Source organism: Canis lupus, chromosome 11, assembly GCF_048164855.1.
Source record: "Canis lupus baileyi chromosome 11, mCanLup2.hap1, whole genome shotgun sequence".
NCBI lineage: Eukaryota > Metazoa > Chordata > Mammalia > Carnivora > Canidae > Canis > Canis lupus.
Genome location: NC_132848.1, coordinates 64153297 through 64178266, shown reverse-complemented (window position 1 = coordinate 64178266; position 24970 = coordinate 64153297). Strand labels below are relative to the sequence as shown.

Sequence of the window (24970 nt, the reverse complement as noted above, 5' to 3'; positions counted from 1 at the left end):
AGATATTCATTATATTTAGAATATAACTAATATGTAATTTTAGATAATGTACTTGGCCTTTCTCCTTTTTCCAGGAATTTTTAAGAGATATCTTCAATCTCCTATTTTTGTTGCCTAGTCTAAAAGACAGACAACAGCCAAAGTGCAAATCACATTCTTCAAGAGCTGCTGCTTATGATTTGTTAGTAGAGATGGTAAAAGGATCCGTTGAGAACTATAGGCTAATACACAACTGGGTTATGGCACAACACATGCAGTGTAAGCATACTTTTCCTTTTAATCTTTCTAAATTTTATGAGCAGGAAAGAGATTTTGGAGGGCATGGCTTAAAGAGAGAATTCACTATTCATACACTTTTAACATTATAAACTATCATTGTCAAGATGTTAAAAATGTAAACATTGATTTTAAAAAAGTGTAAAGGACTTTTTCTAGGTATCCCAAGTATTGGAATTTTTTGATTGAATAATTTAGTGTCAAAATTAAATTTTGGCAGTCTTTTGAAATCTTAGAGCATGAACTAGTTTTTCTATGTGTTCTTACTAATTTATTTTTTGAATATTATTGATATGTTACATTAGTTTTAGGTTGTCCTATATAATGTTTAATGTATATTGACTGAAGTAATGGAGAGTAGTGGCTGTTAGTAAAAGCAAAATACATTATGTTTCATAGTTTGTTTGGGGGGGGGGCATCTTTTCCTCCCTTTTTTTTTCAGCAGCCCATGCACCTTATAAGTGGGACTACTGGCCCCATGAGGATGTTCGTGCTGAATGTAGATTTGTTGGCCTAACTAACCTTGGAGCTACTTGTTACTTGGCTTCTACTATTCAGCAACTTTATATGATACCTGAGGCAAGACAGGCTGTCTTCACTGCTAAGGTAAGTTTTCTTCACATTAAGTATTAAAACTATAAAAGAATTTTAAATTTTGTTAATAAATCTTGATTATTTCAACGTAAAACATTGAGAAAATAATTTATGAATTTAAAAAATGACAGTATTTGATTACAGAGCTTGTAATATCTTAAATATTTTTACATTTCAATAGGTTACTCCTAACATAATGTAATTTATTTCTCAGAGGAAAACACAGTTGTGGAATATGTACACTCAGTGTATACAATGAAAATGATATTTTCAGTAAAAATAAATATAAATTTTCCTACATAGAAAATAAGCAAAGTGTAAAACAAAGTAGAATATACCAGGATCATAACTTGTTTTATTTATTTATTTATTTTTAAAGATTTTATTTATTTATTCATGAGAGATATAGAGAGAGAAAGAGGCAGAAACACAGGCAGAGGGAGAAGCAGGCTTCATGCAGGGAGCCCGATGTGGGACTCGATCCTGGGACTCCAGGATCACGCCCTGGGCCAAAGGCAGGTGCTAAACTGCTGAGCCACCCAGCGATCCCATAACTTGTTTTATTTTTTATCCCAAAGTAAATTTCAGTGTGGGCTTAGTTTATTTGGGTAAGATCTACTTCATACTATTTTTCTTGTTTCTCGTTTATACTCTTTTTAACCAAGGACTATTTTTTAGTTTGCTTTCTGCACTGCTTTTATAATTTCTTGGCAAACTTACTTTATGCTTGAACTTGGGTTTTTGTTTTCCTCCATCATGTCATCTTGATGTCCTAACTCCCTTCCCCCACCCTTCCCCCCCCCCCACCAAAAGTATTGCAACTCTTTATGTATTTTCAATGAATCTTTAATATGTTTAAGGTAGGCTTCAAATTGAATCTCCAAGTTACAATATAGTTATATTAATATTTTTAAGTTTATCTTCTGAGACTGATTATGCTTAGAAATAGTTGAATAACTGATTCATTTAGCATATGGAAATTTTTGTGTCTAGATTTGTGGCCCCATCTTCTTAATTTTATACAACTAGGGATGATCAGAGAGGCATAGTTTTAGTGATTTGTTTTTTCTGGCTAGCTGCTAACATGGCCATACTTCGTGATTTCTTTTCTAAATATCAGTGATCACTGTTTAGCCATTAGCATTTTCAGAAATTAAAATGTAGCACCAGAAAAAACAATTAAATGTGCTAATAAGGAGTAGGTTTCATAAACAGTATTTTTTGTTAGAAACTAAATTTAGACTTGTCTCTACATAAAAATTCTTAACAGAATAGAATTTGACATGACTTTGGAAAGTACTCTAGTCAAATGCACACTTGATTATTTACTTGAATACATTAGTTATTTTTATTTCCTTTTCTGATGTTCATAGAAAATTTAAAAGAAGCTGCGTGTATTTTAATTGTGGTAAAATATACCCAACCATCTTCTTTTTTTTTTTTTTTTTTTTTTTTTTTTAGAATTAACCATCTTAACTGTGTATAAGTGTATAGTTCTGTGGTAGTTAATACACTGACACATTACCATCAATCTCAAAAATGTTTTCACTTCCCCCAACTGAAACTGTACCCATGAAATACTTCCTATTCTCCATTCCCCCAAACCTCATGCAACTACGTTCTACTACTTGTCTGCATGATTTTGACTATGCTAGGTACCTCATTTTTAAGTGGAATCCTACAATCTTAGCATAGTGTCTTCGGGGTTCATCCTTGTGGCACGTATCAGAATTTCCTTCCTTTTTAAAGGCTGAATAATATTCCATTATATGATCTGTTCCACATTTTATTTATCCATTCATCTGTCATTGGACACTTCTCGGTTGCTTATATCTTTTGGTTATTCTAGATAATGCTTCCATGAACACGAGTGTCCCAAGTATCCATTTGAGTTTTTGTTTTCACTTCTGTATATATACCCAGAAATAGAATTACTGGATCATATGGGAGTTCTGTGTTTAAATTTTTGAGACCCACCATGCCAGTTTTCTATAGTGCCTATGCCATTTTACATTCCTGCCAGCAGCGCACAAAGGTACCAATTTATTCACAACCCTGCTGACACTTATTTTCTGTTTTTTGACAATAGCCATCCTAATGGATGCAAACATGTATTTCTTTAAGTAGAAAATACATATGTGGAGTATATATTTGGAACTTATACATTAAGTAAAATAAAACATTCTTTTTCTTAATTTAGAACTCAGTCACTTCTGTTCTTCAGCCAACAACTCATTCTCTAGCAATGAAAATATAAATCCAGGTCTTTATTCCTGAGCATTTTTGTTTTATATGTATAGTTTACATGTATCAGTTCTATTACGTGTTGGAAAATGTTTTGTGTGACTTTTACTCTAATCTCATGGAGTATTAAGCCTCCCATATTTCGGAAATATTACTACAGTTGTTTTCTCAATTTTGTTGATTACTTTTACTCAGTTCCTGTTGTACATAATATAGTTACTGCAAAATTATATGATATGTTGAATAGATTCCTATTTCAGTGTCCTTATGTCCTCAGTTGGATTATAAGCTCTTAAATAGCAGACCACATTACTGAACACTCCTCACAAAATTGACACTACTGTAATACTTCTGGCATAGAGAAGTTTATTATTCCATGAGACTATCAGAGCTTATTCACAATTTTGACAGGTAGTAGTTTGTAGTGAGGGTCGTATTTCATAGTTTTTTTTTTTTAAATATTTGGATGAGCTGGACTATATCTAATAAGTGCCTGTAAGGTGGTGTTCATGACTAAGCCTCTAGTGAATGGATCTAGTTAGATACCTAAATCTCAGTTAATGATATTTGAATATTTGGGGTTTTCAGGCATCTTGGCCAGTAATTTTTCTGCAGTATTAAGGATATACTACTGTTATAGAAAAAAATAAAGGTATGACTAGGTGATGGAGAGATGTCATTTATTATTATAACAATTTTCTTAATGTATGAATTTATTTGTAGAAAATATCTTTATTGCACACATATGATGTTTTCTGTTCTTTGCACAGTTACTAATTTGTGAAAACAGTATTGCACCAAATGAGCTTTGATCTGAAAGCAATTTTTTAAAAAGATTTCTTTATTCAGTTTTCTTTATAATAGTGATGGCTATATTTATATCAAAATATTTTAATTTTTAAAATGCTAAATTGAATAGACTTTTTCTACATAGAGCTAAAAGAATGAAAACAGATACGGTATTAAGCACATTTTAACACTTTCTTCATTAGAATGTCTTATTTGCTACCATCAGTATGTTATAATGGAACATTTCTCTTAATTTCCAGTATTCAGAAGATATGAAGCACAAGACCACTCTTCTGGAGCTTCAAAAAATGTTTACATATTTAATGGTATGTTTGACAACTATATATGGAAAACTAATTAGCTATAACCTATATAAGCTGCAGACATTAAATGAAGTTCATTTGTATTAGATTTGCCCTTAACTATGTACTCTTATTTTTCAAATTAAATTTGTCAGTTATTGGTGTTGTCAAAGTGACTTTTAGTAGTCGTATGTCAGTCACCGTTGTGATGACTGTTAATTTGTCCTTTAAAGAACTTTTTGTATCTGGTCCCTTCCCCTCCATCCCCCCGTAGAGTTTTCTGATTGATTTCTCTTTGTTCCTCTTAATTCCCACCCCCAAAACTATAAAAGTAATCAATCTTTAAAAATTAACAAATCTTACAATATTATTCCCCTGCTTAAAACACTTCAGTAATTTTTTACTACGAACAAAATAGTATTCAGTTTGATCAGCATGGCACATATCTTCTGATTTTGCCCCTTTTGTTTAACCCCCCCTCCCTTTTTTTAAGTTTTCTCAGTACCTAATGTGGGGCTCAAGCCCACAGCCCCGAGACTAAGGCAGCCAGGTTCCCCTTCAACCTCTTCTCTTACTCCTTCCTATACCAGCCTCATCCCGTAGCAGGTATCCTTTCTTGGAAGCCCATCATGACTGTTGCTTCATCACTTGTGCAGCTGTTTATGCTGTTCCTTCTACCTGCAGCACTCTTTCCTTAGCACTTTTCTCCCTTTTCTTCTTATTGTCATCTTTCCCAAATCAACTTGTTTTTCAGCTCCTCTAAGAAAACTAATTCTACAACTCTGTCTCATACCTGCCACTTGTAGTGAAAGTTGCTACTCTTGCCTGTTAGAATCCTGAGGACTGAGATTATATTGTTTATTCCTGTGTTTTTCAACTTCTGACACTAAGGATTCAGTAAATGAAGTTTTTAACAAAATGAAAAGATTCACTAGTCATTCAGGGATTCCAGTTGTTTTGGGGAGGGGAGAAGTAAAAGGGAGAGGGAAAGAGACAATCTTAAGAAGGCTTCATGCCCAGCACAGAGCCTGATCTGGGCTCAGTGTCACAACTCAGAGATCATGACCTGAACTTGAAATCAAGAGTCAGATGCTTAACCGACTGAGTCACGCAGGCACTCTTCATCCCGCTTTGAATCTCCATTTAACACAGTTGGAACATGCCATCTGAACTGACAAAACAGAAGAGTGTTTTAAACTATTCTTAAGAACTACTAAAGTTCAGGTGCACCCAGGTGGCTCACTTTGTTAAGCATCTGCCTTCAGCTCATGATCCTGGGGTTCTAGGATTGAGCCCCACGTTAGGCACCCTGCTCAGCAGAGAGTCTGCTTCTCCCTCTCCCTCTGACCCTCCCTGCCTGCTGGTGCTCTCCACTTGTGCACTCTCTCCCCCTCAAATGAATTAAAAATAAATAAATAAATAAATAAATAAATAAATAAATAAATACCTACTAAAGTTGAGTCTGTAGGAAAATTTATTTAACCCACAAAATATTAGTATTTTATGTTTGATAGTACAGATCTGTATCTCTTGAGTCCCAAACTCCTTCGTAGAAATTATTAGACTTAAAAAAACACAGACTTCATAATTAAGCATCTTTGGGCACCAAGACTATTAAACTGAAAATGCCATGAAAATCATACAAAATGAAATCGAAAAGAGCGGTTGCTTTGTAGATTTACTCTGTTTTGTTGTTTTGTTATTTATTCAAGAACCTTGTGATTATGTTCTTTTTTTTGAGACGTAGATTTGTTTCTCCCCCTTTTCCTTTGCAGGAGAGTGAATGCAAAGCATATAATCCTAGACCCTTTTGTAAAACATACACCATGGATAAGCAGCCTCTGAATACTGGGGAGCAAAAAGATATGACCGAATTTTTTACTGATCTCATTACTAAAATTGAAGAAATGTCTCCAGAACTGGTTAGTACCAGAATACTGATGTTAGTTTGAAATCCGTACAGACCTGCCCAATTTTAATTACTCACTTTTGTTTGTTTTTAAAGAAAAATACCGTCAAAAGTTTGTTTGGAGGTGTAATTACAAACAATGTTGTGTCCTTGGTAAGTATTGTATCTATTCTTTACTTTTGGAAATCTTAATGTATATTTTAGCTTATTATAATAAATTACTGATATTTGATTGTTGATTGACCAGGATTGTGAACATGTTAGTCAGACTGCTGAAGAGTTTTATACTGTGAGGTGCCAAGTGGCTGATATGAAGAACATTTATGTAAGTAACATTGTATATGTTGTTTAGACTGTTTCTGCTTCTAGATACTTGTATACGGCAGTTTTGTTTGTCATCTCAATAGAAAATTAACTTTCATGTTTTCATCTATTCTTCTAGCTATGCAGATCAAATAAGAATTAAAAGTAGACCACAAAGCTGATTTTTCCCCCTAAGTTGAAATGTTTAGTACAATTTTTATTTTTTGAAAAATTGTACTTTTGAAAAATTTAGTAAAATTCATGGAGCATCTTGTCAGTTTTGGGGGGGATTTTTTTCGTGCTAAAATTTAGAATTTTGTTATTAAAAAGTTTCTTTTCCTCTGTGCATCCTGCCCAAATGATAATTACTACTTTTCGTAATTTTGCCTACTGTAAACAATAATATGAAACTTTAAAATCTGATTTAATACACAGGAATCTCTTGATGAAGTAACTATTAAAGACACTTTAGAAGGTGACAACATGTATACTTGTTCTCATTGTGGGAAAAAAGTACGAGCTGAAAAAAGGTACGCTTTTTGAAATGTAATATTTACCATTTTGATACATCGTCAAATGGAAGTAAAATACAATGAATTCATGTTAAACTTTTATTAAAAATTATGTGATTAAGGTTAGGATCAGCTGCTTGGAGCTTATGCTTTTTTTTTTTTTATTTTTAAAGATTTTATTTATATTGAGTGCAAGCAGGGGAAGGGTGGGAGGCAGAGGGAGAGACAGAATCTCAAGCGGACTCCACACTGAGCACAGAGCCTGATGAGGGGCTCAATTCCCCCAACTAGATCATGAGCTGAAATCAAGAGTCAGTTGCTTTACTGACTGAACCACCCAGGTGCCCTGAAGCTTATTATTGTATGGCAACATTTCATTCAATTATTCAAGTATACTTTGAAGTTCTTTAAATTTTTCCAAATTTTTGTGTCCTTTTAATTATTTACCAAGGTAATATTTACCAAGGTCTGATTGCTTTAGCCCTTTGCTGTGCACTTAGTGAATCATGATAAAAGGTCTCCTCATGAACTGGAGAGATCCTTCTCTGAAGTGGGATATTTTTTTTCTTAAGAGCCAACCATAAGATGGCCAGTTTAGGACAGAGTAGTTGAGTAAAGAGGTTTCAATTCTATAACTGAATGTTGAATGGCAAGTAGAAATTGGATTAAGAAGGGAGCATCATATGCAGTTATTAGGAACAAAGGCAGAGAAATAGAAATGACCTTGTATGTGCAAGAAGCCTGCATTAACCAGTAATAGAAAATATGATTGATTGGTAATACACAATGACATAAGATGATTAACATCTAGATTTTGGGGGCAGCCCCGGTGGCTCAGCGGTTTAGCGCCGCCTACAGCTCAGGGTGTGATCCTGGAGACCCGGGATCGAGTCCCACGTTGGGCTCCCTGCATGGAGCCTGCTTCTCCCTCTGCCTGTGTCTCTGCCTCTCTCTCCCCCCCCCCCCCGTGTATTCCCATGAATAAATAAATAAAATCTTTTAAAAAAATCTAGATTTTGGGATTATTTGCATAATTGGTTGACACCATTTGAATATCTGCCTGAGAAAGAACATAACCGTTGTAAAGGGCTGATTATGAGACTTAAGTCAACCTAAAAGTGCAGAAGAAAAAGTGACAGAATTGAAGGTAGGAAAGAAAGAAAAAGTGACAGAATTGAAAGTAGGAAAGAAAGAAAAAGTGACAATTGAAGGTAGGAAAGAAAGAAAATCATTACCATCATAGGATGGTAATGTAGAAATTAGGAAGAGCATCTCCCGAAGAGGGTATTCAATTGACGAAGTCCACAAAAAAGAGGGAAAATGACAGCTGAGAAAAAGCATTGGGTTTTGCAAAAAGAGTTTTGTGGAATGTTTTTTCAGGTTGTAGCAATAGAAGCGTTGTTAGGGTATAGGCCTCAAGTTTAGATCATTAACTTTAGAAGTTTGGCAATAAAAAAACAATAAGGAAAATGGAACCTAGAAAGGGCTTAAGGATCAAGCAGGACTTTTCTGGATAGATCTAAGCATGTTGGAAGACAGAAAATGAAAAGCCAGGTCTTAAAATACTTAATAGAAGATTTTTCCAGGGAAATCTGCACTGATAGGAATACTAGTCTTTTTCTCAGTCTCCAGATGTCAAGTTGGTTGCAAGAGAGAAAAGTTACACGGTAGACATACTTAAGTGAAAGCATAACTGTGCAAGCAGTTACAGGGATAAGACAGGCTCATCCAATGAGAATTAGGGTTAGGGTTAGGGTATGAGTTAAGACACAAGGTTTGTTACTGTGGAGGGGGGAATAGTGAGGAATCAATAAAAGATAATAAACTCTGGCATTTTCTTTTGAGAATGTCTTTTTAGTTGAAAGAAATAAGCTTCTGAAAATATGTCATTTTTTATAAATTCCTACTTCGTGAGATACTCCCTTGTTTTGGCTAATACAATTCTGCTGTTTTCTGAAATATTCTCATTTTTCAGGCAAAGTATTACTCGGTCCTTTTATATTTTCCCCATACTTTTGAATGTCTATGATAACATAGTAAGTGGTCACAACAGAAAGAAAGGAGCTTAAGGATCATCTTTTGCTTTATCTTCAAACCTCTGTTTTTCTGTTTATTCATTCTTTACTGAGTAATTCTACCACCATAACATCAATCTTAAGATTCTTAATTCAACTGAGCTGAATCAGAATGTTGTGCTTTGTTCAACCGTGACTTCTGTGTTATAGATTAAATAAGTCTGTAACATAACTCTCGTCTCTTTAGTTCCATTACATCATTTATCCTCTAAATCTTGCATGGTTTCATGGACCACCATAGGTCCTTTAGTGACTTAACTCAGGATGCAGTTCATACACTGATATTGCACAGAAGGCCCTTCATCATTTGAGTCCTTTGTACTTACATAACAGCATATTTTGCCAGTCTCCCAAATAATCGGTAATGATGGATTTTTAGACTTAATTTCTCTGCTTGTGAAATGCTTTCCCTACCTTCTTTATCTCTTTAAATTCCTTATTTTTTTATTTTTTATTTTTTTTAATATTTTTTAAGATTTTATTTATTAATGAGAGAGAGAGAGAGAGAGAGAGAGAGGCAGAGACACAGGCAGAGGGAGAAGCAGGCTCCATGCAGGGAGCCCAACGTGGGACTCGATCCCAGGTCTCCAGGATCACACCCTGAGCTGTAGGCGGCGCTAAACTGCCGAGCCACCCGGGCTGCCCTCCTAATTTTTTTTTAAACTAAGCTCTCTTAAAGAGATTCTCTTTAAATTCTAAGATTTCAAAATCTCTAGAATCTTAAGTTGAGTGAAGAATTTGAAGAAATCAAATTCATATTTTTCATGAATCCAAACTTCTGTATATGTTTAAACTAAAATTTTGGTTTAATTTGAACTAGCAGGGCCCCTGGGTGGCTCAGTAGTTGAGCATCTGCCTTTGGCTCGGGTCATTACTCTGGGTCCTGGGATCAAGTCCCACATCAGGCTTCTCGCAGGGAGCCTGCTTCTCTCCCTGCCCCTCTCTCTCTGTATCTCTCATGAATAAATAAATAAAAATCTTAAAATAATTTGAACTTCAAGCAGTATTTGTTATGCCGTAAGATTTAGGTATCTTGCTGCTGCTATTGTTGTAATATCAAGCAATATTTATTGAATGTTATTTGCCAGGCAGTATTCTAAAAGTAGGAGGGAGTAGGCACTTAAATCTCCATTTTATAAATCTCCAAATTAGGATTTAAACTCAGAGGGGGGACACCTGAGTGGCTCAGTCGGTTAAGCATCTACCTTAAAGTCGTGATCTTGGGGTCCTGAGATCAAGCGCTACATCGGGCTCCCTGCTCAGCAAGGAGCCTTCTTCTCCTTCTGCTTATGTCCCCCACTTGTTCTCCCTCCCTCCCTCTCTCTGTGTTTGTCTCTCAAATAAATAAATAAAGATCTTAAAAAAAAAAAAAAAAGGAATTAGGCTCAGAAGTTAAGTACTTGTTGAGGATCATACATCTGGTAAATGATACAAGTAAACTTTGCAATTCTAACTTATAAAAATAATTCAATTCCTATTTAAGATGGAAAAGAAAATTTTGAACCAAAGACATCACCCTTACCTTTGAAGTTTATGCTTCCATAGCACCTTTACATATATATCTTCATGGAATTTACCACAGCATACTGTAAATTTATATTTTTCATACTTAGACACAGGAAAACCCTTTCAGAATGAAAAAAGACATGTAAGAGGTAGATATAGGTATAGATGTATTTAATAAGAGCATGACTTAAAATACTATTTATTATTTACTCTGAGTTGAATACTGAAATACATATAGTATAAATGTAAGTGACACCAGATAAAGTACTTTTAGAAGAGATTTTTAAGGTGTTTTTTGTTTTGTTTTGTTTTGTTTTTTTCCTGTCTTTCAGGGCGTGTTTTAAGAAATTGCCTCGCATTCTGAGTTTTAATACTATGAGGTATACATTTAATATGGTAACAATGATGAAAGAGAAAGTGAACACACACTTTTCCTTCCCATTACGTTTGGATATGACACCCTATACAGAAGATTTTCTAATGGGAAAGAGTGATAGGAAAGAAGGTAATTTTTTTTTATCTCATTCTCTTGCCTGTATTATTAGACAGTCATAATTATGAAATAACCAGCTATACATTTAATAAAATGAATTTGAATTTTAGAAAGGAGAATGTATTTAAATACAGTATGGCACGTTCCGTCATTTCATTAGTAGATATTTAGCATTTATAGAACTATGTTCTAGGCACTCTTCTAGGCATTAGGGACATGGCAATGAACAACATAAAAAATGGTTCCTTATCTCACAGAACTTAAGTCTAATTAGGCAAGTTTTATTGAACAAGGAATTACAAACAGGATGTATGTCATTAGATTGGATGGTAAGTATATCACAAATCTAGGGGCATCATTGAAGCAGAGCTTGAGTAAGGAATAGATTGAGAGGAATGGCTAATTTCTTTAGGTGGGTAGGAGGTGGGGGTAGAGTTGATGAGATGGGCAAAAGGTAGTGGCCAAATCATTTTGTTTGTAGAAGATGATAACTTTGAAAATATAGGCAAAGTTAAGAAGTAGGCATTGTTTATATACACCCTACTTTTTAGAACTCTTCTCAAATAATTTATAAAATTCCAGCAAGACTGTCCAGTTATTATGCTTTCTGGTATTCTTCATGATGCTACCTTGTGTAGAAGTAGCAGAAGTTCATGCCAAGATGAAGGATTTTTTTAGGCCATAAGTTACACATTCAGAGTCAGATCCTAGCATATTTGAACTTAGTCACTACTCAGACGCTGTCAGCTGTTTCCTTCTCTCCTCAGTTGTCACTTTCCAGTTTAGAGTGCACTCTAGTTAACCTAATCAGCTTTCACTTAGTTCTTTCTGATTATGCCATCCTTTGTATATGATGCTAGAAATATAGATCTAAGTCATAAATCTTCAAACTTACAGATCATTCTGTAATTTTTCCTTAGTATCTTTTATATCTTTCAAATTTAAATATTTGGGGACAGGAAGGTCTTTTATTTTGTTTCTGTCTCCTAATACAGAATATTTCTATAAACAAACAATTGCAAGCATGCTACCTGCATAGTGCTCCATTTTCTTAACCTGAGATTAAAGGGCATGAGTATCTTAACACGTTTCTGGATCTTGTATCTGCCTGCTCCTAATAAGATAAACTTGAATAAAAAGTTTTGTACTATTTTAATAAGAATAAGATTAAACAAAAAGAGCTTATTTTATATTTACTGCACATGGTTGTTTTTCCAAATGATTTGTTTAAATGCACTTAAAATTGTAGGTTATCAGTGAGGAATGACTAGCAGATGGAGTTGTTTTGTACCTGTTATATAATGTCTGTGCCTGTTTCTGTAAGAAAAAAATGTTAAATAGTAAAGTGAGTCAAAGATGTTACTGTGCAGTTTTCAAAATTATTACCATTATTTTATGTATTTATTTCAGGTTTTAAGGAAGTCAGCGATCATTCAAAAGACACAGAAAGCTATGAGTATGATTTAATAGGAGTGACTGTTCACACAGGAACGGCAGATGGTGGGCACTATTATAGCTTCATCAGAGATATAGTCAATCCACATGCTTATAAAAACAACAAATGGTAAGTTTTAAGTATTTTGTTCTTGGGATTGAAAAACTTTTTTTCCTGTTTTTAGAGTATAAATTTATTGTTGTTTTTGCTTTAGATATGTTTTCTGATTTTATTTCTCTAAAAACTTTCTCAGGCAGCCTGGGTGGCTCAGTGGTTTAGCGCCGCCTTCAGCCCAGGATGTGATCCTAGATCCTGGAGACCCAGGATCGAATCCCATGTCGAGCTCCCTGCATGGAGCCTGCTTCTCCCTCTGCCTGTGTTCCCAAGCGTCTCTCTCTCTTTCTCTCTCTCTCTCTCTCTTTCTCTCTGTCTCATGAATAAATAAATAAAATATCTTAAAAAAATAAAATTAGAAAAGGAGGCAGTTTTTAAAGGATACTGACTTTCATTAGACAGTAGAAATCAGTTATTCTTACATTTCTTTTGAGTATTTGATGAATGTTTTCCTAAGAAAAATGAAACAAAGTTTTGCACTCAACTTTAGATTCATAGACAATATTGCACCTTCCAAATCTTTTCTTTGCTCACTCATTCAAGAGCTGCTTACTGAGCAACTCTAACCACTATAGGGTGGTTTGAGGTTCTTGTATATGACAATTTGAAGTTACTTGCGTGCTCCACTCTCTCCGCCTTACTTTTCCCTTTCCAACCTGAACATTCTTTTATCATCTTTTATCAAGGTAATGTTTGTAAGTCATTGCATCAGTGCTTAATAGCTGTTTTTTAGTCTTCAGATGTTGTTAGGTAGAGTATCACGTATAGAAACTATGTATCTATGGTAGGCATTGTTCTAAAAGTGTTAGGGATATTGCTTTGAATAAAACGTACATTGGTAAATGGATTTCCATTTCACAGAATAGTTGCATTGAACTCTTTAAGCCAACATGTCCATGGTGTCTTACCTTGTGTCCATTTGAATAAAATTCCATAAATCTATTTTGAATCTATTTTGATCATAAATGTTGAGATGGTATCTTTATCTTTGGAAGTTCTTCCATCTCTTAATCTTTTCTGTCCAATAGCTGTACATGTTATGTTTATGCAAACTATTTCTTTGTTTTCATGAATTCTTCTGGTACTCCTAGTTTATAAATGGATTTATCAGATTTTAGGGCAGTTACAATTAGTAAAATTATATTCCCAGTTTCTAATAGATTAGTGTTGTCAAAATAAGAACTTAGAGTTTATTTACCTCATTAAAAATAGTTTGCTCAAGTTTTATAATTTTGTCATTATGTAATATATTTTTATAATAAGCATAATAGCATGTATATACTTGATCAGGTACTTGGTATGTATGTAGTTGATCGACACTATGTGCTCTGTTTTAGGTATCTTTTTAATGATGCTGAGGTAAAACCTTTTGATTCTGCTCAGCTGGCCTCTGAATGTTTTGGTGGAGAGATGACAGTAAGTTTTATTCAGAAGTTATAAATGGTTTGTGACTTTCCAAGTGATGTGCAGTATCATAAAATCCAGTGGCAGAACTACATAACTTTCTTTTAATTGCTATGATTAAATCTAAATTTATTCAGTTATTTATTAGATGTCTAGTCTGTTTGGCATATATGCCAGACACTGGGAAATTCTTTTTAAATTATAATTTCTGCCTTCAACTGATTAAAAAGGTTAAAACTTAAAATTGAAAATAGGATAGGAACTGAATGGCATTGCCATGAAACATGGTAAAAGTTGTCCACTTGAATGGGATTCAAGCAAAAAGAAGTTACTCTATTGAGTTGATATGAAAAATCTTTGTTGAAGAAATTGACTCAAGCTGAACTTCAAAGAATTACTCTTTCAGTGCTTTTTTCCCCCCCAAAATAATAGCATCAATCTGGTTACGACTATTGACAGGATATACAGAGACTATCTTATCTGTTATATAATTAGCCCTAAGACATGAAAAAGACAATTAGGTTTGAGTAGTAGTATTATAATAACAACGTAACTGCACTTCATAGGCATTTTAGCCAAGACCAATGTTCTGAGAACAGTTTTAAAATACTGTTTTGATTCTCATAAGTCAAGCATTAGTCATTTCCATTTCACAGGTAAGCCCAAGTAAAATTTTTCATTTTAATAACCATGTCTATTGTGAAATCACTGTTCACATTGTGGATTTTAATAAAGACCTTCCTTATTGCTCTTTGGTGCTTTTATGTACTACTTTGAATAGAAAAGAAGTAGGCAAATTGCTAACACTTCAAAAATGGGTAGAAGGAAGTAATGAATAAGTTGCTGATGTGCCATAATTAAAGTGATTGTATCTCTAGATATTATTCCTAGGATAGTTCCTCAAAAGGAAAAAAAAAAGTAAAAAAGGGCAGCCCGGATGGCTTAGCTTAGCGCTGCCTTCAGCCCAGAGCATGATCCTGGAGACCCGGGATCAAGTCCCACGTTGGGCTCCCTGCATGGAGCCTGCTTCTCCCTCTGCCTGTGTCTCTGCCTCTCTCTCTCTCTCTCTCTCTCTCTCTCTGTTTCTCATGAATAAATAAATAAAATCTTAAAAAAAAAAAGTAAACAAGTAAACTTTGCAAAGCTCTTCTCTTAAAAGTTCTTAAATTGCAAGTATATTTTATTATACTTTATATGTTTTATGGTAAAGTATCTTTAAAAATGTTTTGAATCTTTGTTTTTAGGTACAGTTGACCCTTAAACAATGTAGGAGTTAAAGGTGCCAGGCCCCTACACAGTTGAAAATATGAGTATAACTTTTGTCTATTGATCAGAAGTCTTATTGATAACATGAACACACACAATTATTTTGAACACTCATACGTATCTTATATGTTACACTATATTGTATTCTTACAATAAAACTAGAGAAAAAAATGTTACTAAGAAAATCATAAGGAGGGACGACTGGATGGCTCAGTCGGATGGGCATCTAACTCTTGATTTTGGCTCAGGGTCGTGAGAGCAAGCACCACATAGGGCTCTGCTCATCTGGGAGTCTGCTTGAGATTCTCTCCCTCTTCTCCCTCTGCCTTTCTTCCTACTCACCTCTCTAAAATAAATAAATCTTTTAAAATCAAAAGGAAAATACATTTATAGTACTCTCATATTTATTGGGGGAAAAAATCTGCCTTTAAGTGGACCTGTGTTATTCAAGGGTCAAGGGTCAACTTTACTCTTAGTCAAAAACTTCTGTTAAGGATTTTTAATGAATGTAATACTATTAAAAAATTTATAAAGTTACTATAAAGAATGAATTTAGCTGTTTATGGAATATTTCATATATAAATGTAACTGAGATAAATATATATATATTTTTTAAAGAAGGAAAACTTTTATTTTTTTAAACAGACCAAGACCTATGATTCTGTTACAGATAAATTTATGGATTTCTCCTTTGAAAAGGTAATCCTTTGTTTCATTGTAATTTACATTTTTTCCTTTCTTCCATATTATCTAATTTTATAATTTGTCAAAATGAAAATAAATTTTTTTTTCTTTGCCTCTTAAAGACACACAGTGCATATATGCTGTTTTACAAACGCATGGAACCAGAGGAAGAAAATGGCAAAGAATTCAAATTTGATGTTTCGTCAGAGTTACTAGAGGTATAACTTAACTTTAGCAATTTAAAAGCATGTTAAGTATTAATACAAGTAATAGAACTACAGGAATAGGCTATGGCAGTGTTAGGATTTGTAATCCCAGGTAGACCTTAATGTTATTTGCTAATAGTCTTGGTAATACAGACATAGGACAGGTGCATATAAATTGAGTGAAACATAATTATTAGTCAGCAGTTCGGGTGGCTCAGCGGTTTAGCACTGCCTTCGGCTCAAGGTGTGATCCTGGAGACCCGGGATCGAGTCCCACATCGGGCTCCCTGCATGGAGCCTGCTTCTCCCTCTGCCTGTGTCTTTACCTCGCTCTCTCTCTCTCTCTCATGAATAAATAAAATCTTTAAAAAAAGAAAAGAATTATTAGTAACATTAAAGAAAAACAAGCAAAATGGTTGATGGAATTGGAGCAAGCTTTATCAGTTAACTTGTATGTGTGGTAATGTTCTTGGATTTTTGCTTCATGTTACGTAGAAATGTACCATGTATTTGAAACACATTTAAAATATGTATTAAATATTTTTAAAAGTGTCTTTCTTGTCTGTAGTAATTAGGCTTTCTTTGTTTCATGATGTAATAAGTGATAACGTTACTTTAATGTCTTAAGAGCTATAAAATATATTCACAACTCACTGTGTGTTGTATCAGTGTTACAAACTCAACCAAAAGTACAAACTGTAGGTATACCTACAAGTATACCTGATAAACATTTACTCTTCCATCTAGACAATTCAGCTTTTACTATCTGATTGATTACTTGATTTTTGCACTGTTGTGATCAAGTCTTAAAACCAAGTAGGTTTTGTTCCCCAGACATACTTTTAACTGGTATCTTGCCTCCTCAGAATGTTACTGATAAACAGCCAAGAATATGATCATCTTTTAAACCCCCTGCATTGGATTTACCAGCAAAATTAGGTGTTTCACTAGATTTCTTTTTCTAGATAATGACCTAATCGTGTTTAATGACAACCTAGCTCACTTGTGAAGTGAAATGAAATTTCATATAAAACTTTCATGAAAAAAAAAAAAAAACTTTCATGAAAAAAGAAAACTTTAATGATGTATATTCTTTACATTAATGGTTCTGAGACTCCTATTCTCAAAATTTTTATATTCTTAAAAAATACTGAGAACCTTGAGTTTAATAAATTAGTTTTAATGCCATATCTATTTACCATATTAGAAATAAAACAAATTTTAAAATTTATGTTTATTTAAAAATAACAAAAATTAAGCCATGACATGCTAATATAAATACCATTTTATGAAAAAAAAAACTTTCAGAACAAAACCATTTGGTGAGGAAAGTGGCGCTGTTTTGTGTTTGTAAATCTTCTTAATATCTGATTTAATAGACAACAGCTGGAGTCTCATAATAGCTGTTTGCATTTGCTCTGTTGTGATCTCATTCATCATTTAGCCTCTGAAAAACTCCATTGTATTCTCAGGAGAGAATGCAAATATAAAAGGGCAAATAGCATCAGGATTTTATTTAAAAAATGGGTTTGAGCTTATATATACCCTAAAATGGCCACTGGTACCCTCATAGGTCTCTGAACCATTCTTTGAGAACCACTGATATATGTTTGTGACAAAAGGGAATCCCGGACTTTTGCTCTACTTTAACAAGAAAATCAAATTGAACACTATTTAGAATATTCTTGATTGCAGATCTAAACCAACCATTTATTTTCCCTATCATCATTTTAGCTTACTAATGGAAAAAGAGTTTGCCTGCATATACCTTTACTAAAAATATTAAAGTATGATAATACTGTTATTTACTATTAACATAGATTTTAGGTATAATCTCAGATGTGGTCCTTTATATGTACAGTTAAAATATAGCTAGGAGCAGACTTTCCCAAATAGTAAATAGGAAATTTAGAACCATAAACTTATTTTTAGGGAGTTTATTTATTTATATATGTATGTATTTACTTATTTAAATATTTATTTATTTGAGAGTTGAAGGGGAGGCAGAGGGAGAGGGAGAGAGAATCCCAAAGAGACTCCCTGCTAAGTGTGGAGCAGGGCTTCATCTCACGACCCCAACATCATGATCTGAGCTGAAATCAAGAATCGGATATTTAGCCAACTGAGCCACTCATGCATCCTAGAACCATAAAATTTATTAAGCTAACATTATAAATTGTAATAACTTACGGATAAAACAAAATGCTCAGAAAGGGTAGTTGATTGGAATTGCAGGGGAAAGTGATTAGGACATAGTTCAGATTAAGCTTAAACTGAGACTTGAAAGTTAGTGAAGACTTAATCACATGAAAGGGTACTCCAGGCAAAGAAACGATTATGTACCAATTCCCTTAGTAAAGACATAGATTATTGGCATGTTTTAGGAGCTAAAAAATGACCTCTGAGGCTGTGATGATAGTAAGTGCAATGAAATATGGTCCACGATGAAGTTAAATGGGTTTATAGGAAATACCTGTAGTAATTTTCACACTTATACACATCCACGTGGCTACACATATGTTGTATTGATAAAATGTTTAAAAAGGATAGTCAAAAAACAAGATGAATATTTCTGTAGGACAGAAATGGAACAGAAATAAAAGCATTGAGTCTGGTGGAAACCACAAAATTTACCAGGCTTAGGTCCAAATTCGATAATGGTGGCCAAAAGTTCTTGAGAGGTAAAGGAGACGAAAATTGTGACATAGGATCTAGAGCTAAACTCCTGGATGGAAATAAGAAACTTGGAATGGGACTCCATTGCTATGAGAAAGCACTGATGGATGAAGGCTGTCAAACTGTTTTTGAGGCCACAGTTTTCTAGAAAGCTGTGTGCATAGAAATGCAAGAGGACTAAGAACTCTGAAGCAGTCCATTCAGTGACTAGGTCTGTATCTGTGTGAAGCAGGAGCCCTAATACGTGATTATAAGACCTGGTGCTGGGCTACAGTAGTAGGCTGGGAGGCCGGGAGTAGTTGAAAATATTTAGGAGGGATAAATACAGGCAGTAATATCAATAATCAGAATATAAATTTGTTCCAGATAAAAATATTTTGGGTAGCCTGGGTGGCTCAGGGTTTTAGCACCACCTTCAGCCCAGGGCGCGACCCTCCAGGGTCGAGTCCCACATCGGGCTCCCTGCTTCTCCCTCTGCCTGTGTCTCTGCCTCTTTCTCTGTGTCTCTCATGAATAAATAAAATCTTTAAAAAAAATAATTTTATGGAATTCTAATTTAGAGCATGTTTAGGATATTCAGAGAGCTAAAAGAACACAAAAACTAAGGTCAGCAGAGCAGTTATATAAGGCTCACATTAGAAATAATCTTTTTTCATAATTGTTACAGAAGATTAAAAAGGAAATAACATGATTTAGGTCTGCCAATCTGAATTGTTTTTATTTTGCCAGTTATTGAACATAACCTTTTTCATAACCTGTTTTCAAAGTGGAACACAACATAACTGTATTCATTTATATATTTGCTCTTCAGACAGATGGGATTTCAGACTTCTTACTTTCAAAATCTTTATAATTGTATTTTTAAAGAACTGTGATTGTTTGAGGTAGCCAGATACATGATGATAAACTAGAGCAGGCTTAGTAACTATTTTCATATTCCACATAGCTGGGAAAGAACCAGCATGAATTACAAGTGCCTGTATTTTTTAGTTTTTTGTTTCTTTTAGAGAAAATCTGGTTTTGTCTTTAAAAAAAATACTTATAAAATGTTATAAGCAAATGCTTTCTGATATCTAATGTTAACCATTTTCTTTTTCTTCAGTGGATTTGGCATGATAACATGCAGTTTCTTCAAGACAAAAACATTTTTGAACATACATATTTTGGGTAAGTAGTAAATTTAGTAATATATTTTTTGTTACACATTTAAAACAAATTTATTCTATAAGAATTGTAACTTATTATTTTTAAATTCTAGGTTTATGTGGCAGTTATGTAGTTGTATTCCCAGTACATTACCAGATCCCAAAGCTGTGTCCCTAATGACAGCAAAGGTAAGATATAAGCCTTAGATAGATTTTTCATAATTGACTACTTTAAGGTAATTTTTAAAATTTTTTTTTGCTAAATGGTATCTTTTCTTACAGTTAAGCACCTCCTTTGTCCTAGAAACATTTATACATTCAAAAGAAAAGGTATGTGTTTTGTTTTGTGGATTTCTGTCATTTACCGGGTGGCTTTTGGTTTTCTTTATCTTAAGCTCAGAAGTCCATGCCTTAAATGAATTTTTTTTCTTTCCTTTTTTTTTTTTTTTTTTTTTTAGCCCACCATGCTTCAGTGGATTGAACTGTTGACCAAACAATTTAATAATAGTCAAGCAGCTTGTGAGGTGAGGTGAAATAATTAAACAATGCATAGCTTAAGCTGCACTTTTTAATTTTCTTTTATTCTTAGATGCTACAGCAAAATCTATTATATATTTACATTATTATAAATCATAGGAATCCCAGTGTAAGTTGTTCCCCAAAATACTTAACAGCTGAGGTTATAATTTGTTTTGTCCATTACATTGATTAAATAATTGAGCTATTTTGAGTAATGCTGCTGTGAACATTTATGTACAAATATTTGTGTGGACATACGTTTTCAGTTCTTTTGGTTATCTACCTAGGAGTAGAATTCCTGAGTCATAGAGTCATTCTAGGTTTAAATATAGAAAGTTCAAAAGACTACCAGATATTTCTTAATTAATTGTGGGTATTATCAGAAAATACTTGAAAATAGTATCTTCCTTCCCTCCCCTAGATAAAAATGCATATATCCTAGTCTATCAGTTTATGTCCAGTTTTATCTTCTGTATTATGTTCTAATACATCCATATAATAATATATCCCTAAGGATAATCTGCTCACACGTAATGATCACTTAACCCTCTTGCCACCTTAACATTGTTTTATCATTTTTTGATTAGCTCCCAAAGTGATGCTATAAGCCTAGAATTTCTAGGAATGCAAATCTTAAAAATTTCCAGAGGTGGGGGATAACATAGTATGTAGTAGATGAAATTAGTTGAAGAACTTTTTCTTGTATAGAAGGTTATCTGATTTTGCCTTGGAGCGGTGAAATTGGAGAATTTGATCATTGTAGATTTCAAACACAAATCCATAATTTTTTAAAACTTTGTAATATTTCAATAAAAAGCACAAAAGTAGGAAGATAAAGAACTGTCAGGTACCTATTGCCCAATTTTCAACAAACAGTAACATTGTTTTGTTCTCATCTATTGCTATCTCCCATGCCTGTTTTCAGCTGAAGTGTCTTAAAGCAAGCCCAGATAGCATATCATACATCCATAAATACTGAGTATGTATCTCTAATAAATGAGAACTTTAAAAAAATATATATAACCATGATTTCACTCACTCCTTGTAAAATTCGAAGTGATTCCTTTAACATCCAGTACTCATTTTGTGTTCACTTTTCTCTGTCTAAAAAATGTTTTTGTTTGTTTGTTTGTTTGGCTTCTTTGAATTAGTATTCAAACAAGGACCACATTTCACTTTTTTTTTTTTTTTTAAGATTTTATTTATTTATTCATAGAGATGCAGAGAGAGAGAGAGGCAGAGACACAGGCAGAGGGAGAAGCAGGCTCCATGCAGAGAGCCTGACGCGGGACTCGATCCAGGGTCTCCAGATCACGCCCCGGGCTGCAGGCGGCGCTAAACCGCTGCGCCACCGGGGCTGCCCCACATTTCACTTTTGTCCTGTAAATTAGCTTTCATCTAGAACAGTTACTTTTTTTCCCCCCCTCTGCTACTTTGTCATTTGATCTGCAGAATTCTCCATATGCTTGCTTTGACTGATTGTATCCTCCTGGTGTTAGTTAACAAGTTCCTTTACTCCCCTCCCTCTTAGTGACTTTTTTTAAAGCTATTTGATCCAGAATGTTGATTAGGTCATAATTCGTTGTATTTTTTTGTTTGTTTTTATTTATAAGTTGCCACTTCAGTTTTTTGGGTTTTGTTTTGTTTTGTTTTTACTAAAGATTGGCCTCCAGAATTCTCTCAGAGAGTTAAAATTCCCTACAGTCGTCAATGATTGTGTGTATACACATAGTAAAATTCAGTATAGGAGTTAAATATGTGATAAAGAGATATCTTGAAATCAATAAAAAATTGTTTTAACATGAAGGATGTTTTTTGGGGGCACGTGGATTCCTCAGTCGGTTAAGTCGGTTAATGCAGATATGACTCTTTTGATTTTGGCTCAAGTCATGATGTCAGGGTTGTGAGATCGAGCCCCATGTCGGTGCTGCACTGGTTTGGAGCCTGCTTAAGAATCCCTGTCTTGCCTCCTCCCACACTGTTCTCTCTCTTTCTCTCAAAAAATGGGGGGAGGTGTGTTTTTTGTTATGAAGAGAGCATAATTTCTTCTTTAAGAAAATCCTACTCAGATCATATATTGATAGGAACAAAAGGTTCTGCAGTGTGGTGTCTTTGAGGACTAAGAGGAAAATAGTATTTCATTTTATTATGTTAAGGACTGTAGGTTGCCATCCTGCAGGGTTACACTGTGATGTAAATGGCATTCGTGGAATTCTGTAAGGAGATGACCCTGATAATGACTTTAGGCATTTTAGTTTTAGGCCTTTTTTTTTTTTTTTTTTTTTTTTTAAGATTTATTTACTTTCTTAGAGCATGCCTGAGCAGGGGGAGAGGGACAGAAGGAGACAATCTCAAACAGACTCCCCACTGAGCATGGAGGCCTACTCAAGGCTCGATCCTATGACCCCAAGGTATGACCTGAGCTGAAAGCAAGAGTCACATGCTTAGCCAACTGAGCCACCCAGGTCCCCCTAGAGTTTTAGACTTTCTAACAGTGGAAGAATCTGTTTTGGTAAGAACTTAATAATTGAAGCATTGACTAGAAGTAAAACCTTTGTGTGATTTTTTTTTTTTAATCCAACAAGTATTGGTTGAAGGTTAATATCACACTATTTTTTTTTTTACAGTGGTTTTTGGACCGTATGGCTGATGATGACTGGTGGCCAATGCAGATCCTAATTAAGTGCCCTAATCAAATTGTGAGACAGGTAAGAAAAAATTTATTTGAAAAAGAAATGGCTTTCAAGGTAATAATTCTAAATCTGCTTGTGAGTATATTTTAACCCAGCATTGAAAGTAGTTATAAAAGATTGACCTCTTACCATAAAAGTCATTTTGCTATTGTTTCATAGCAAATCACCTTTTAGCAAACCAACTATCTTTCCAACCAAGTGATTAAAATCATTAACATTTCCTGGTTATAGGAAGGTAGGTATGTGCCTTTTCTCTCATTTCCTTCTATCTCTGCTTAATGAATTGTACTGATTCTTTTTCAGAATCTTAGATATTCTAACCATGGTAGGGTACTGTAATGACCTTGAAAGTTAAATGAACAGTATATGACATTTCTGTGAGAGATTCTGAACTCTCAAATGAATCAATTTGTTTTCCTTAAATCATTGGAAAAATCAGATGAGAAAAATGTACGTATTATTTTATATTCACTTATGATACAGAACCAAAAATTTAATCTGAAAATGCTACTTTTCAGTTACTACTAAGATAAAAAACACACCATATAATTCATCAAGACCTTTCACAGTGTAAAATTTAGTGGTTGTTAGCATATCCCCAAACTGTGTGACCATTATCTAATTTTATAACACCCCTAGAGAAATTCTGTACCTATTAACCATCACTGCCCTTTTTATACTGTCCCTTCTTTCCAGCCACTAATGGCAGCCACTAGTCTACTTTTTGTCTCTGTGGATTTGCCTATTTTAATGATAAATGGAGTCACACAGTGTGTGTGATCTTTTGTGATCGGCCTCTGAGCAATGTTTTCATGGTTTATCCATGTCATGTATATGTGTTCTTTTCATTTTATTGCTAAATTATATTCCATTGAATGGACATACTAAATATTGTTTATTCATTCAGCAGTTGATGCATGTTTGGGATGTGTCCCTTTTAGGGCTATTTTTGAATAATGGTGCTGTGCATATTTATGTACAAATACTTGTGTGGACATAGGTTTTTCAGTTCTTTTGGTTATCTACCTAAGAGTTGAATTCCTGAGTCATAGAGTCATTCTAGGTTTAACATTTTAGGAACACTTAACTGTCTTTCATGATGTCTCCACAGTTTACATCCCCACCAGAAATCTGTGAGCGTTCCTGTTTTCACTACATCTTATTTAGCATTTGTTACTGTCTTTTTGATTTTAGCTATCCTAATGAGTGTGAAGTAGTTGTGGCTTTGGTTTGCATTTCCCTAATAATTAATGATAGTGAACATCTTTTAATTTGCTTACTGGCCATTTGTATATCTTATTTAGAGAACTCCCATCTCTTTTTATTTTTTTATTTTTACATATTTTTTAAGATTCTATTTATTCATTCATGAGAGACACACAGAGAGGCAGAGACACTGGCAGAGGGAGAACCAGGCTCGATGTAGGGAGCCCGATGTGGGACTTGATCCTGGGAGTCTAGGATCATGCCCTGAGCTGAAAGCAGGCACCAAACCGCTGAGCCACCCAGGGATCCCCTCCCATCTCTTTTTAATCCATGTTTCTCTCAGATAAACCTAAATCATATTTCCTTCTCCTACTCATTGAATTCTGGCAAAAGATTGGGATGCCTAGATGGCTCAGCTGTTGAGCATGTGCCTTTGGCTCAGGGCATGATCCTGGAGGCCCAGGATCAAATCCCACATCAGGCTTCCTGCGTGGAGCCTGCTTTTCTCTCTGCCTGTGTCTTTGCCTCTCTTTCTCTTTGTCTCTCATGAATAAATAAATCCCTAAAAACATTTAAAAAAAAAAAAGAATTCTGGCAAAAGATAATCTATGGGGGAAAA

The 24970-nt window shown here is 34.2% G+C and overlaps 1 protein-coding gene across 3 annotated transcripts in view; it reads left to right on the top strand.

Annotated features, from left to right (window-relative positions):
* Window positions 1–24970, top strand: part of USP34 (ubiquitin specific peptidase 34) — a 244806-nt gene that overhangs the window by 182968 nt on the left and 36868 nt on the right. For 2 of the 3 annotated variants that reach the window (XM_072768504.1, XM_072768507.1), the window contains exons 42-58: window positions 75–258; window positions 719–882; window positions 4164–4229; window positions 5981–6127; window positions 6211–6267; window positions 6362–6439; window positions 6853–6947; window positions 10843–11015; window positions 12414–12567; window positions 13890–13968; window positions 15868–15921; window positions 16029–16124; window positions 19891–19955; window positions 20047–20122; window positions 20216–20263; window positions 20392–20457; window positions 23080–23160. In XM_072768504.1, coding sequence (XP_072624605.1) covers window positions 75–258; window positions 719–882; window positions 4164–4229; window positions 5981–6127; window positions 6211–6267; window positions 6362–6439; window positions 6853–6947; window positions 10843–11015; window positions 12414–12567; window positions 13890–13968; window positions 15868–15921; window positions 16029–16124; window positions 19891–19955; window positions 20047–20122; window positions 20216–20263; window positions 20392–20457; window positions 23080–23160 — 1683 coding nt within the window. The remainder of the gene's footprint in view (window positions 1–74; window positions 259–718; window positions 883–4163; window positions 4230–5980; window positions 6128–6210; window positions 6268–6361; window positions 6440–6852; window positions 6948–10842; window positions 11016–12413; window positions 12568–13889; window positions 13969–15867; window positions 15922–16028; window positions 16125–19890; window positions 19956–20046; window positions 20123–20215; window positions 20264–20391; window positions 20458–23079; window positions 23161–24970) is intronic. The other variant, XM_072768505.1, reaches the window with a different exon arrangement.